At 35.5% G+C, this 12,032-nt stretch overlaps 1 protein-coding gene across 1 annotated transcript; it reads right to left on the bottom strand.

The window, feature by feature from the left end:
• Window positions 1-766: 766 nt before the first annotated feature.
• LOC131941500 (uncharacterized) lies at window positions 767-10,768 on the bottom strand. Its single transcript, XM_059300769.1, has 10 exons — window positions 10,624-10,768; window positions 9,397-9,579; window positions 8,130-8,336; window positions 7,308-7,493; window positions 6,374-6,514; window positions 5,856-6,029; window positions 4,155-4,328; window positions 3,290-3,463; window positions 2,571-2,646; window positions 767-860 (listed from the first exon to the last, which is right to left on the bottom strand). The coding sequence occupies exons 1-10, from the start codon at window positions 10,766-10,768 to the stop codon at window positions 767-769; spliced, it is 1,554 nt and encodes a 517-aa protein (XP_059156752.1).
• Window positions 10,769-12,032: the final 1,264 nt, after the last annotated feature.

Genomic DNA, 12,032 nt, shown 5'->3' on the forward strand with positions numbered 1-12,032 from the left:
GAGTTAAGCAAGGCTAACTCCTCTCACTATTACTGTTCCTGCTAGTTTTAATTTCGGTTACAAGAGAGGGACATGCAAACCCATGCAAAGGAATTCAATGGAGGCTGACACAACAACTGGAAGACTTAGGATTTGATGAACATATAACCGTTCTATCTCACAGACTCAAAAACACACCTGAGAAAAAATTACATCTTTGAGTGAGAATAGTGACACGTGTAGGACTTAGAATAAACCACCAAAAGACAAACAAACTAAAAATGTATAATAAACACGATGGAGATTGGAGATGTAAAATTAGAAAACCCAACCATTTACCAAGTAGATAGCTGTATATATATATATATATATATATATATATATATATATATATATATATATATATATATATATATATATATATATATATATATCGGCAGTGTGGTCAACGTATTGATAGGAACAGACAAACATTTAAAGGCAGAATAAACCTGACCTGAATGGCATTTGCCTGTCTTGGAAATGTTTGGAAAGCATCAGGCTTCTAAAATAAACATTAAATTCGAATATTTGATATTAAAAGGGAAAAAATCCTACTATACGGAGCCGAGACATGGAAAACACCAGGGGCAACAGTTGAAGGAATCCAGAATTTAATTAAAAACGAGAAATTGTGGCAGATGTGTGCACAGCAAGCAAGCAATAGAAAAGCAAATCATGAATAGGAAATGGTGATGGATTTGGCATACTCTTAGGAAGTACGCTATCAATATAGCCATACAGGCCTTTAGTTGAATCCCCACAGCAAGCGACTCAAAGCTCGATCCAAACAGAAAGGATAAGAAGATTTTGGGAACAGCTGAACAGATTGTCTGGAGACCCTTGGTAGTGGAAAGTTTTGACAAAAGGCCCTATGTACAACAAGGAAAAATGCCAGGAACAAAAAGAAAAAAATGATGACAGACAAAAGGGTATCTTTAGGAAGAGATTGTCATGTCTAGGTAGCCTAAAAAATTAGATAGAAGTCTCCGTGAAGAAAGAAGTATTGCTTATATAAAGCAAACAAATATGTGTAGACCTATTTATTATACAATGTACTAAAACTCATGAGTTTGCATATTTATTTAGTTTTGTTTGTTAGTATCACTTGATCAGAGCATTTACAATATGTGTAGAATTTAAAGTAGGCCTACTTATATATGTAGAGAAAATATGTAATAATTATGTCATAAACAAATTTATTTGTAAGATCTAAATTTAAATAATAATATATAATATATTCATTAGTCGAATCACACTTTTACTTATACAAGTTGAAAGCAAATACTTTATTTTTACAACATGGCTTCTAAGGGAAAAAAAGATTAAAAAGCCTAATTTATTATAAAGCTACATTCTCAGTCGGCTACAGCTGTAAAGATGATTCTTCGGGTTCTAACACCATTATCAATTTTCAGTAGAATACGCGTGACAAATCTTGTAATTCGAGAATATAATGATTTTTTTTTACGAGACAACTAGAAATTATAACTAAGGTTACTTAGTAACTTAGCTTAGAAAAGTAGATCAAATAAAAATTAATTAGTTAAAAGCAAAAACAAGCACACAAACACTAAACTATTTAAGGCCTTGAATATTTCGTATAAATCTTAGTTTCTTAGCAAAGGAATGGGTTATATTAGGATATATTTTAATAAAAATAATATTTGACTTAGTATTTTTTTCTTTATGGCTGGCCAAGACGACAGCGAGCTAACCACCCTGTTAAGCGGCTTGACTATGAAAATAGAAAACAAACAAGAGTTTACTTTTGTTTAATTTTCCTACATAAAAATTGCTCAGTGAGACATCATACTAAAAGTAAGGTAAATGGTTCTAATACATTATTTTTAGTTTCTATATTGTTGTTAGCTTTTATAGTTTGTTCATTTGTTTTTCATATGAGTTTTAATCTCAGAAAACATTATAAAAAGAAATCGATATTTTAAAGGACAAAAACATGTAAGGACTTTGGGCAGCTGAAGTTGAGTTTACCTGATTCTGTGAGATAAACTTTTAAAGCGATAATGTGGTCAGCACTTTGTTCAGCCGAAATCTTTTTTTTTAAAGACAATAAATGTTGGCTGAAGTGTAACGTCTTTTTAGTTTTAGTGTTATGACTTTTTTGACGATATATAACAGTGGGAGGGGAAGGGGAAATAGAAATAGTTTAAAAAGTGTAACATCATTTATGAATGACCATTAAACCCACAGTTATCCAAGGAAAACGGGTGGTCTAGTATAGGAATAAACCTCAGAGTGAGTCTGAGTGTCCTGTTTATCCTCAAAAAATTATTTTGCAGAGTTTCACACCGTGGTGAAGCACGGGTTCGCTGCTCGTTATCTATATCGGACTGGCAGCTAAATTGACTAAGTATTGTTTAGATGTATTTTTATTTAACCTCATTATGACATAACCTCAGCTTAATAACACAAACTCATATTTGTAATTACATTTGCATATTCCATGGCCAGTATATATTCCATTAGGCTGGCACGTGATGTGTGGGTGTCCAATCAATTCGTAATCAGGGTTACAGGTTAATAAGCACCTTGACCATATCACCCTCTGGCACTCAGTCCAATGACCATTCTTTACATAAGGGGGGTCACCACACGAAGCAATACCTGTTCAAAGTTACAACGTGTATAATGATAAACTACGCACACGACACTAAGTACTGCAATTAAAGAAAGTGTCTTTTCTGATAATTCTAATAAATGTCTTCAAGAAGACAAAATTATTGACAATGTAACATAACGAAATAAGTAGGCCTATGTGAAGGAGTTAATTCAAAGCATGAGCATCTTATCAAGTGATTGTTTGTATGGGGGTATTGTTTGATGAATTAGTACTCTAACGTAAGTATCATATGAACTATGTATGGGTGTCAGCTAAAATAAATAGGTATTCTAGAGATTTCTATTTAATTTACCACACTTTAAAAGAAACTGAGCTTAAAGCACGAACCTCTTATTTTTAATTGTAATGTTGGAAGAGATTTCATCTTTAACTTGTTATGCGCCTTATGGGCTGTTGACTCCGATTTTATCCCGTTTTTGTTTTTGGATTTGTTTTCATTGTGTATTTCCATTAGGAACATAATACAAGGCAGTAGTTGTTTGATTTTGGAGTTGTCTCTCCTAGAAAGGCTGCTCTTACCCTCATCTGCCCGTGGGATAGAACTCGGGGCTTATTGGGATAGCAACCATGAGATTTACCAACCCGACCATGCCGAACACTAAAATCTAAACAAATTTTTGTAATTACGTTTGCATATTCCTGGGCCAGTATATTGTCCGTTAGTCTTGCAAGTGACCTGTGAGTCTCCAATCAATTCGTAATTAGATTCACAGGTTAATGAGCACGTTGATCCTATCGCCCTCTCACACTTTTTCCAAATGCCATGATTTACTGTGGGGGGTTCGCCACACGAAACTATACCTGTTTTAAGTTATAATTAGTAAAGTAGTAATCAGCGTACAAAACCAAAAGGTATCGTTGGGAAAATTTTTGTCTTGCCTTGGATGTTTGAAAAATCGAATAAATGATTCTATGAAGACAAAAGTATTGGCGATCTAACGTAACGAAATAGTTAGTCCAATGCGGGGAGTTAATCTCAAAGTATGAGCATCTTATCAAGTTGTTGTTTGGATGAAATTATTGTTTATTGAATTAGTATTCCGACAATGCTATTATGTGAACTATGTATGGCTGTCAGCTATAATACATAGGTATTCTAGAGATGTTTATTTAATTGACCTCACAATAAAAGCACGAATGCTTAAAAGCATGAACTGCTTCTTGTTATTAAAATTGAAATTTTGGAAAGGATTTCAGCTAACAGAATTAAGTTGTGCTTGTGAACTTGTTATGTGCCATATGGGCCGTTGACTCTAATTTCAGCCTTCATTTTGTTCTGGATCTGCTTTCATTGTCTTTGTCCAACCGAAACGAAACCTACAAGGCAGCCGTTGTTTAATTTTGGAGTTTTATGTCCTAGGTGGGTTGCTGTTTTAGCTATTGAGCCTTATCTGTTAGGGGGTTGTGACTGGGGACTGTTTGGTTTAGCAGCCATGAGATTTACCAACCAGACCTCGCCGAACCCAAATTTTGACAAAATGTTTGTAATTACGTTGGCATATTCCAGGGCCAGTATATCGTCCGTTAGGCTGGCACGTGATATGTGGGTCTCCAATCAATTCGTAATCAGGGTCACACGTTAATGAGCAATTTGATCCTATCGCCCTCTGGCACTCAGTCCAATGACCATTCCTTATATCAGGGGGCTCGCCACACAAAATAGTACCTGTTTAAAGTTATAATTTGTTAAATAGTAAGCTGCGTAAAATCCAAAAGGTATTGTTGGAAAAATATAGCCTTGTCTTGGTTATCTGAAAATTCTAATACAAGTGTCTAAGAAGACAAAAGTATTGCTAAAAAGCTACTTAACCAAATGTGCAGGCCTAAGAAAGGAGTTATCTCAAAGTATGAGCATCTTGTCAAGTGATTATGAAAGTATTGATTGTTCAATTAGTACTATGCCATTGGCTATCATGGCTTTTATGTGAACTGTGACAGGCTGTCTGCTAAAATAAATCAGTCCCCTAGAGATGTCCATTTTGTTTACCTCACTATAAAAGCACCAGATCTTAAAGCAAGGACTTTATCTTCTTCTTCGTTCTTAATTGTAATTTTTTAAAGTACTTCAACTATTAGAATTTAGTTTTAAGTGTGCATTTGTTATGTGCCAAACGGGCTGTTGAGTCCGATTTGAGCCTACTCTTCTTCCTGGATTTTTTTCCTTATTCTATGTCCACTCAAAGACATAATAGAGGCAGTGTTTATTTGATTCTGGAGTTCTCTCTCCTAGACGGGTTGCTGTTCTGCTGGGGGACAGAACTCGGGGCTTTTGTATTTTAGCAAATCTGAGATTTACTAACACGATCATGGCGAAAAATAAAGTACAAAAACATGTTTGTAATTACGTTGGCATATTCCAGGGTCAGTATATCGTCCGTTAGGCTGGCACGTGATGTGTGGGTCTCCAATCAATTCGTAATCAGGGTCACACGTTAATGAGCACCGTGACCCTACCACCCCCAAACACTCTGTCCATTGGCCATGATCTAGATCAGGGGGCTTCCCACACAAAATAGTGCCTGTTTAAAGTTATAATTTGTTAAATATAAGCTACGTAAAAGCCAAAAGGTATTGTTGGAAAAATATAGCCTTGTCTTGGTCATCTGAAAATTCTAATACAAGTGTCTAAGAAGACAAAAGTATTGCTAAAAAACTACTTAACCAAATGTGCAGGCCTTAGAAAGGAGTTATCTCAAAGTATGAGCATCTTGTCAAGTGATTATGGAAGTATTGATTGTTGAATTATTACTATGCCATTGGTTATCATGGCTATTATGTGAACTGTGACAGGCTGTCTGCTAAAATAAATCAGTCCCAGAAGCTTTCTATTTTGTTTATCTCACTATAAAAGCACCAGAGCTCAAACATGGACTTGTTCTTCTACTTTCTTAATTGTAATTTTTTAAAGGATTTCAGCTAACAGAATTTAGTTTTAAGTGTGCATTTGTTATGTGCCTAAACGGGCTGTTGAGTCCGATTTGAGCCTGCTCTTCTTCCTTGATTTGTTTCCTTAGTCTATGTCCACTCAAGAACATAATACAAGGCAGTGTTTATTTGATTCTGGAGTTGTCTCTCCTAGACGGGTTGTTGTTATCCTGGGGGACAGAACTCGGGGCTTTTGTATTTTAGCAAATCTGAGATTTACCAACACGATCACGGCGAAAAAAAAATACGAAAACATGTTTGTAATTACGTTGGCATATTCCAGGGTCAGTATATCGTCCATTAGGCTGGCACGTGATGTGTGGGTCTCCAATCAATTCGTAATCAGGGTCACACGTTAATGAGCAATTTGATCCTATCACCCTCACACAATCTGTCCATTGGCCATGATCTACATCAGGGGGCTTCCCACACAAAACATTATCTGTTGTTAGTTAATATGTGTAAAATAAACACATTTAAATTTAGACATTAAGAATTTGGCAATTAATAATGAGTTGGGCACATTTTCTACTAAATTAAAAAAAAATATATTTCGGCTGATAAGATATTGTAAGCAATCACAAAATACGTTTTTTACATTACTAATTTCAATATTCTAGTGCCCTAACAGTTTGAAACTAATTGTTACAATTTGACATACGACTAAGAGCACATAACTTGTCGTTATGTTAATAACACACAAATCAAGAATTGTGACACATTAGTTTCGTTAAGAACACACAACCTACCATTGTGACAAATGGTCATAATGACGTCACAGCTTACCTTTATTGCACCCGTCATTAAAATCTCCCTTAAATTCTGACCAGCATGCTCCTGTGGGTATGGCGCAGGTTTTAATTTTATTCCGACAGTCGCACGGTTTGTCGCATAACAAACCGAACTTGTTAGACTCACACGTCTCATCTACAGTCACACAAGAAGAAGTTAAGAAAGATTGAATAATTATAAACAAGAACAATGTGGCATTATAAGTCTCAAAATCTGCAAGATAATTTACGACAGCAAAACATTCATGAAACTTAATACGAAAAGTTACGATACTAATATTGGAAAAAGGGAAAACCAATGAAGTATGATATATTCATTAGTACAATGCTCGTATACGAGAAAGTAAAAATGGATTGAAAATCATTTCTATATCCCGCGTAACCACCCCCGTAGTGTTATGTAAGAATATCCGAGAAATTTTAGGGGAGATCACTCTCGGTTTATTTTTTTACACAGAAGTTTGTTATTAAAACGTTTTCTATGGAATTTTTTGTCATCATGGAATCATGTTCACATCAATAAATTTAGCTCAAAAATGTTTCTAATTTAAGCGAGAGAGGTCGAGACTTAGAAGCCCTATTATGACACGTTTTTGTGGTGAAAATCTACTCATTAAGGAGACGAAACGAAGTTGTGCAAATATAGTTGAGGTAGAGTTAAGATAGGATAATTTGGACAGTGCGAATGTAATGAAATTATAGTTAAAAAGAACTATTTGGACAGTGCGAATGTGGTGGGTTTAGGGCTGAGAGAAATAATGCTTTATATTAGCTTTTAAAAAAAATAATCGCAATTTCGTTTTTGAAATATTAAAGAGCGATTTTGAATGTGCTATGAAGCACGAATACTTAGTGTTTTTGTAAAGAGGTATTTGGATTTATTATGAATCCTATCAGGAAATGTAAAAAAAACAACCAACAAAACATACCGCCGTATATTTCAACTTCGCACAATTCAAGTAAACTGTCTTGCACTGTGATCTCCAGTCTCTCAGCCACGACAACTTTGTCAAGTTGCAAAAGTACCACGTCCTTTTTCATAAGAATGTCATTGAAGGAAAGTTTAAAAGTCTTCTGATTACGCACGATCGTCACAGATAAGTTGCTTAAGGGACCTGGTTGTTAAAAATGAAAGCAGTCGTTTGACCCATGAGTTGATAAAAATGACAAGAAGATAAACCTTCATTCTTATGAAGAGGTTATTGACACAAGAGCTCAGAGCAATAATGTACTTAAACAATTGTATCTGAACGATCATAGTTTTTTTTACTGGTCGAGTTTGGTTAAACTCGGTGGTCAATCCAAGAGGCAACCTTACTCGTCACGTAGGAAATTTACCTCACCCGTCGTATAGATAATGACCTTACCCCTACCGTAGATAATGACCTTACACCTTGTGTAGATAATTATCTTACCCCTCGTTCAAACAATGACCTTACTTTTCGTATAGATAAAGACCTTACCCCTCACGTAGATAATGACCTTACACCATGTGTAGATAATGACCTCACCCCTCGTATAGATAAAGACCTCACCCCTCTTATAGATAAAGACCTTACCCCTCACGTAGATAATGACCTTACACCATGTGTAGATAATGACCTCACCCATCGTATAGATAATGACCTCACCCCTCTTATAGATAAAGACCTTACCCCTCACGTAGATAATGACCTTACACCATGTGTAGATAATGACCTCACCCCTTGTGTAGATAATTATCTCACCCCTAGTTCAAACAATGACCTTACTTTTCGAGTAGATAATGACTCCAATGATAGACACACTTGAGTTAAATTGAACAGTCCACTCAGGAGAGGACATGTCTTGGTCAGTAGTCATGGTACATGTAGGGTCGGAGCTGTTCATTTCACGTTCGTTATCCACAGCCAAGCTTGCTACATTGGTATCGTTAGTGCTGGACATTGTTGTAGCCATATGCAGTGCAATGTTGCGACCTGTAGTCAGATGGCTGAGTCAATTGTCACTTCAGTCAGTTCAAGAATTCAGTCAGTTGTCACTTTAGTCAGTTCAAGAACTCAGTCTATTGTCTCTTCAACTAGTCACGGTATTGATTTGTCTGTTTATGGAGAGTGATCAATGCATGTATTTGTTTAAATATTATACACAGCAAGTCCATGCTGCAGGTGAAGCAGAGTTCAAGTTGTATCAGTCATCTCGTCATTGGGCTCTGCCGCATTTACTTTCCCTAGCTGTCAGAGATGGGTGGACTCATGACGTGTTACTGACAAGAATTCGGGATTCGAACTCGAGACTTTCGGGTTAGTTGTCCTATGCTCTATAATTTGACCACGAATATAGCAAGAAACTTGCAATCGTCATATGATATCCCAAAATTCACACACCGCCATACAAAATAGTGAAGCATACCTTAGAAACTGTTGTTAGAGCTCATTCAGTCACATCGGTATTTAAATACTTAGTTGGTCCGCATTGTACCCCGGCTTGTTTGTTTCCCTACCGTGAGTCAGGAACCTATAAGAGCTACAAGAACTCAGCAAGTCCTAAAGATTCGAGTATAGGATCCGAACTCAAAACTTACGAGTTAACAGTCGTAAGTTATACCATTCGACTATACCGTCCCTAATTGTGCTCACTAAAGAAGTGAAACTGTTTACGATATAATGTCTCGCAGCTGTGGTCAATTGACAATTCCAAGTCTCGTGTGAGGACGGAGTGGTCTAGCGGTAGAGAAATGGACTACTAATCCGTACGTCTCGTGTTCGAAACCGGGTTCAAGTTAGTAGACCGTCCCTGAGTCCACCCAACTCTGATGGGTACCTAACTCCCGTTAGGTAAAGTAAAGGCGGCTGGGCATAGTGCTGAACACACTATCTCTTCAAAATTATGCCGAGGTCACAGAAACAAGTGAACCCTACTTCAATTGCCCTATAGCCCGTCAGGTTTGAAAAGGGAACTTCATACTTTACTTTAAGTCTGGTGTATTTACAGCCAAATAAAATCTTTGAAACACGAAAGCCTTAGTGTTACACGTACCTCCACTAACGAATATCGTACATAGAGAAATGTCTGTGACAAACTCAATTTCGAGTCGTTTTGCAGATTTAGACAACGCAACATGGATGTCAACCGTAGAATCTTTTTTACTTATGGAGTACTTCTCTATGGTAAGTTGATCTTTATTATCGAAGAAATGCAAGGAAGATATGTTCATTTGATCTGGAAATAAGAATATTCTACCTAAAATTCGAAATATACACTCAGATTTTTGAATCATCTTTTATAAGATAGACTACTACAAATGTACCAACCAAATCTTAACTATGATGCAATTTTTGGACATCGTGTATCTTTTAGGAAACAATCGAAGGAAATAATGAAATGCTTTACATATATTTCTATATCATTTAAACCACCTTACAAAAAACAAGCTAGTAACAAAGACCCTGTGTAAGTATAAAGCATAATAAGTTACGTGATCACGAAATGAAGTAGAGCTGTATCAGTGCAATACGATTGTATTATTAGTGCAACAATTGCCTTGTTCATTAATGGTGTATGCAACACGCATATTAATTTTAGCTATCCATACCCTAAGGTAATACAAAAACGGCTCAGACATCTAGATATTTCCGTGTTGAAACACTAGAATACATGAGAACATCTAGTAACACTTCACTTTGTCAACATAAACGTCTATTGAAGTTACAGATTCAATAATATTTAACAATAGAAGAAACATCACAACCCTATTCGCAATATGACTCAAGTATCAAAATATGACTTAAGTATCAAAAAATGACTCAAGTATCACAATATGACTCAAGTATCAAAATAGGACTCAAGTATCAAAATATGACTCAAGTATCACAATATGACTCAAGTATCAAAATATTACTTAAGTATCACAATATGACTCAAGTATCAAAATATGACTCAAGTATCACAATATGACTCAAGTATCAAAATATGACTCAAGTATCACAATATGACTCAAGTATCAAAATATGACTCAAGTATCAAAATATGACTTAAGTATCAAAATATGACTCAAGTATCACAATATGACTCAAGTATCAAAATATGACTTAAGTATCAAAATATGACTTAAGTATAAAAAAATGACTCAAGTATCAAAATATGACTCAAGTATCAAAATATGACTCAAGTATCAAAATATGACTCAAGTATCACAATATGACTTAAGTATCAAAATATGACTTAAGTATCACAATATGACTCAAGTATCACAATATGACTTACCTGTATCAGAAACAACGAGCCTAATCCAGTTGAAACTATACTTAGCATACCACGACACCTTTAATTTATTGAGCACCTCGTATGTAGATCTACTGTTGTCTCTCAGGGCTTCTACATTAGGCTCCAGTTCATCAACATACGCCATGAGGTTCACTGTGTGTAGGTTTAAAAATAAATCTTCTCGGTTGTTCGCATATTTAATTTTACGGTTGTTGAAGAAATGGGAAACCACTTCTGCATTTTTAATATGTTTTTGTAACCGCAGACAAGTCTACTTCTGTCTTAAAAATATATAATTGAAAATTTCTAACGAATGTAATTATTCTGTCTAAAATTAGAGTAACTGAATATAAGGATGAGCTTTTGCTAACTACTGGTACTTATTACTACAAATTGACGCTTCATAAGTAACCCCCCCCCATATGAAACTTACTGTCAAGTATCCTACAGTCATCCCTCATTATACATACCGCATTGAAATGAAACGTCGAGATATCCCACCCATCAAACTTACCGTACTGACATGAAGGACCGAACCACCCATGTAAGCATTCGTATCCGTTTAGACATTCCCCATCGTTGTCACACTTATTCTCAGGACACCGGCATACGAATTGATCCAAAGGGCCGAACCACACCGTGCTAACTGTTCCAGAGAAGGTAGAAAAGGATTCTTTGGTTACGTAATACTTTAACGAAGTGGTATTATTTAGATGCGACCTTTGGGGGAAATAAGATTTTGGTTCATAATCCTTTTTGTTAAATTTTAGACGAATAAAAATGTGTGACATTTTGCAAATTATGACAGTTCACATTAATGAGTAAGTCTAAAACAGATAAAGAAATACAAATCTTAAATTTTTAGATTTGGAATCAATAGAAATGTTTGAATACATGGCTTTATAATGTATATGCTAAGGGTAAACAAGTGTGAGTCTGTTAACTAAATCTGTAGAAGCTACAAATATTTATGCTGGGGAATGTATGCTGGGGAATGTATGCTGGGAAATGTATGCTGGGAAATATGCTGGGAAATGTATGCTGGGGAATAATGGGAGAGCTTCACAAGCATGGTGTAGCTGATACTATCGAAATATTATCATATTCAGGAGAGTGAAGAGACATTTTCTAACTGATATTATTGAAGGATAAAACATCAAATTTAAATGAGTTAAGATAGTCACCCATCGAATATATAACATAACATTCAGGAGAGTTAAGATACTCATAGTTTCTAGCTAATATTATCGTTTGACAGAACATCACATTCAAGAGAGTTGAAGATATTTACATTTTCTAGCAGATATCGTTAGACGGAGCATTACATTTCGGAGAGTTAAGATACTCACAATTTCTAACTAATGTTATTGTTAGACAGAACATCACATTTAGGAGAGTTAAGATACTCA

This window comes from Physella acuta, unplaced genomic scaffold (assembly GCF_028476545.2).
Source record: "Physella acuta isolate Inbredline_101_S28 unplaced genomic scaffold, ASM2847654v3 ptg000363l, whole genome shotgun sequence".
Taxonomy (NCBI): Eukaryota; Metazoa; Mollusca; class Gastropoda; family Physidae; genus Physella; species Physella acuta.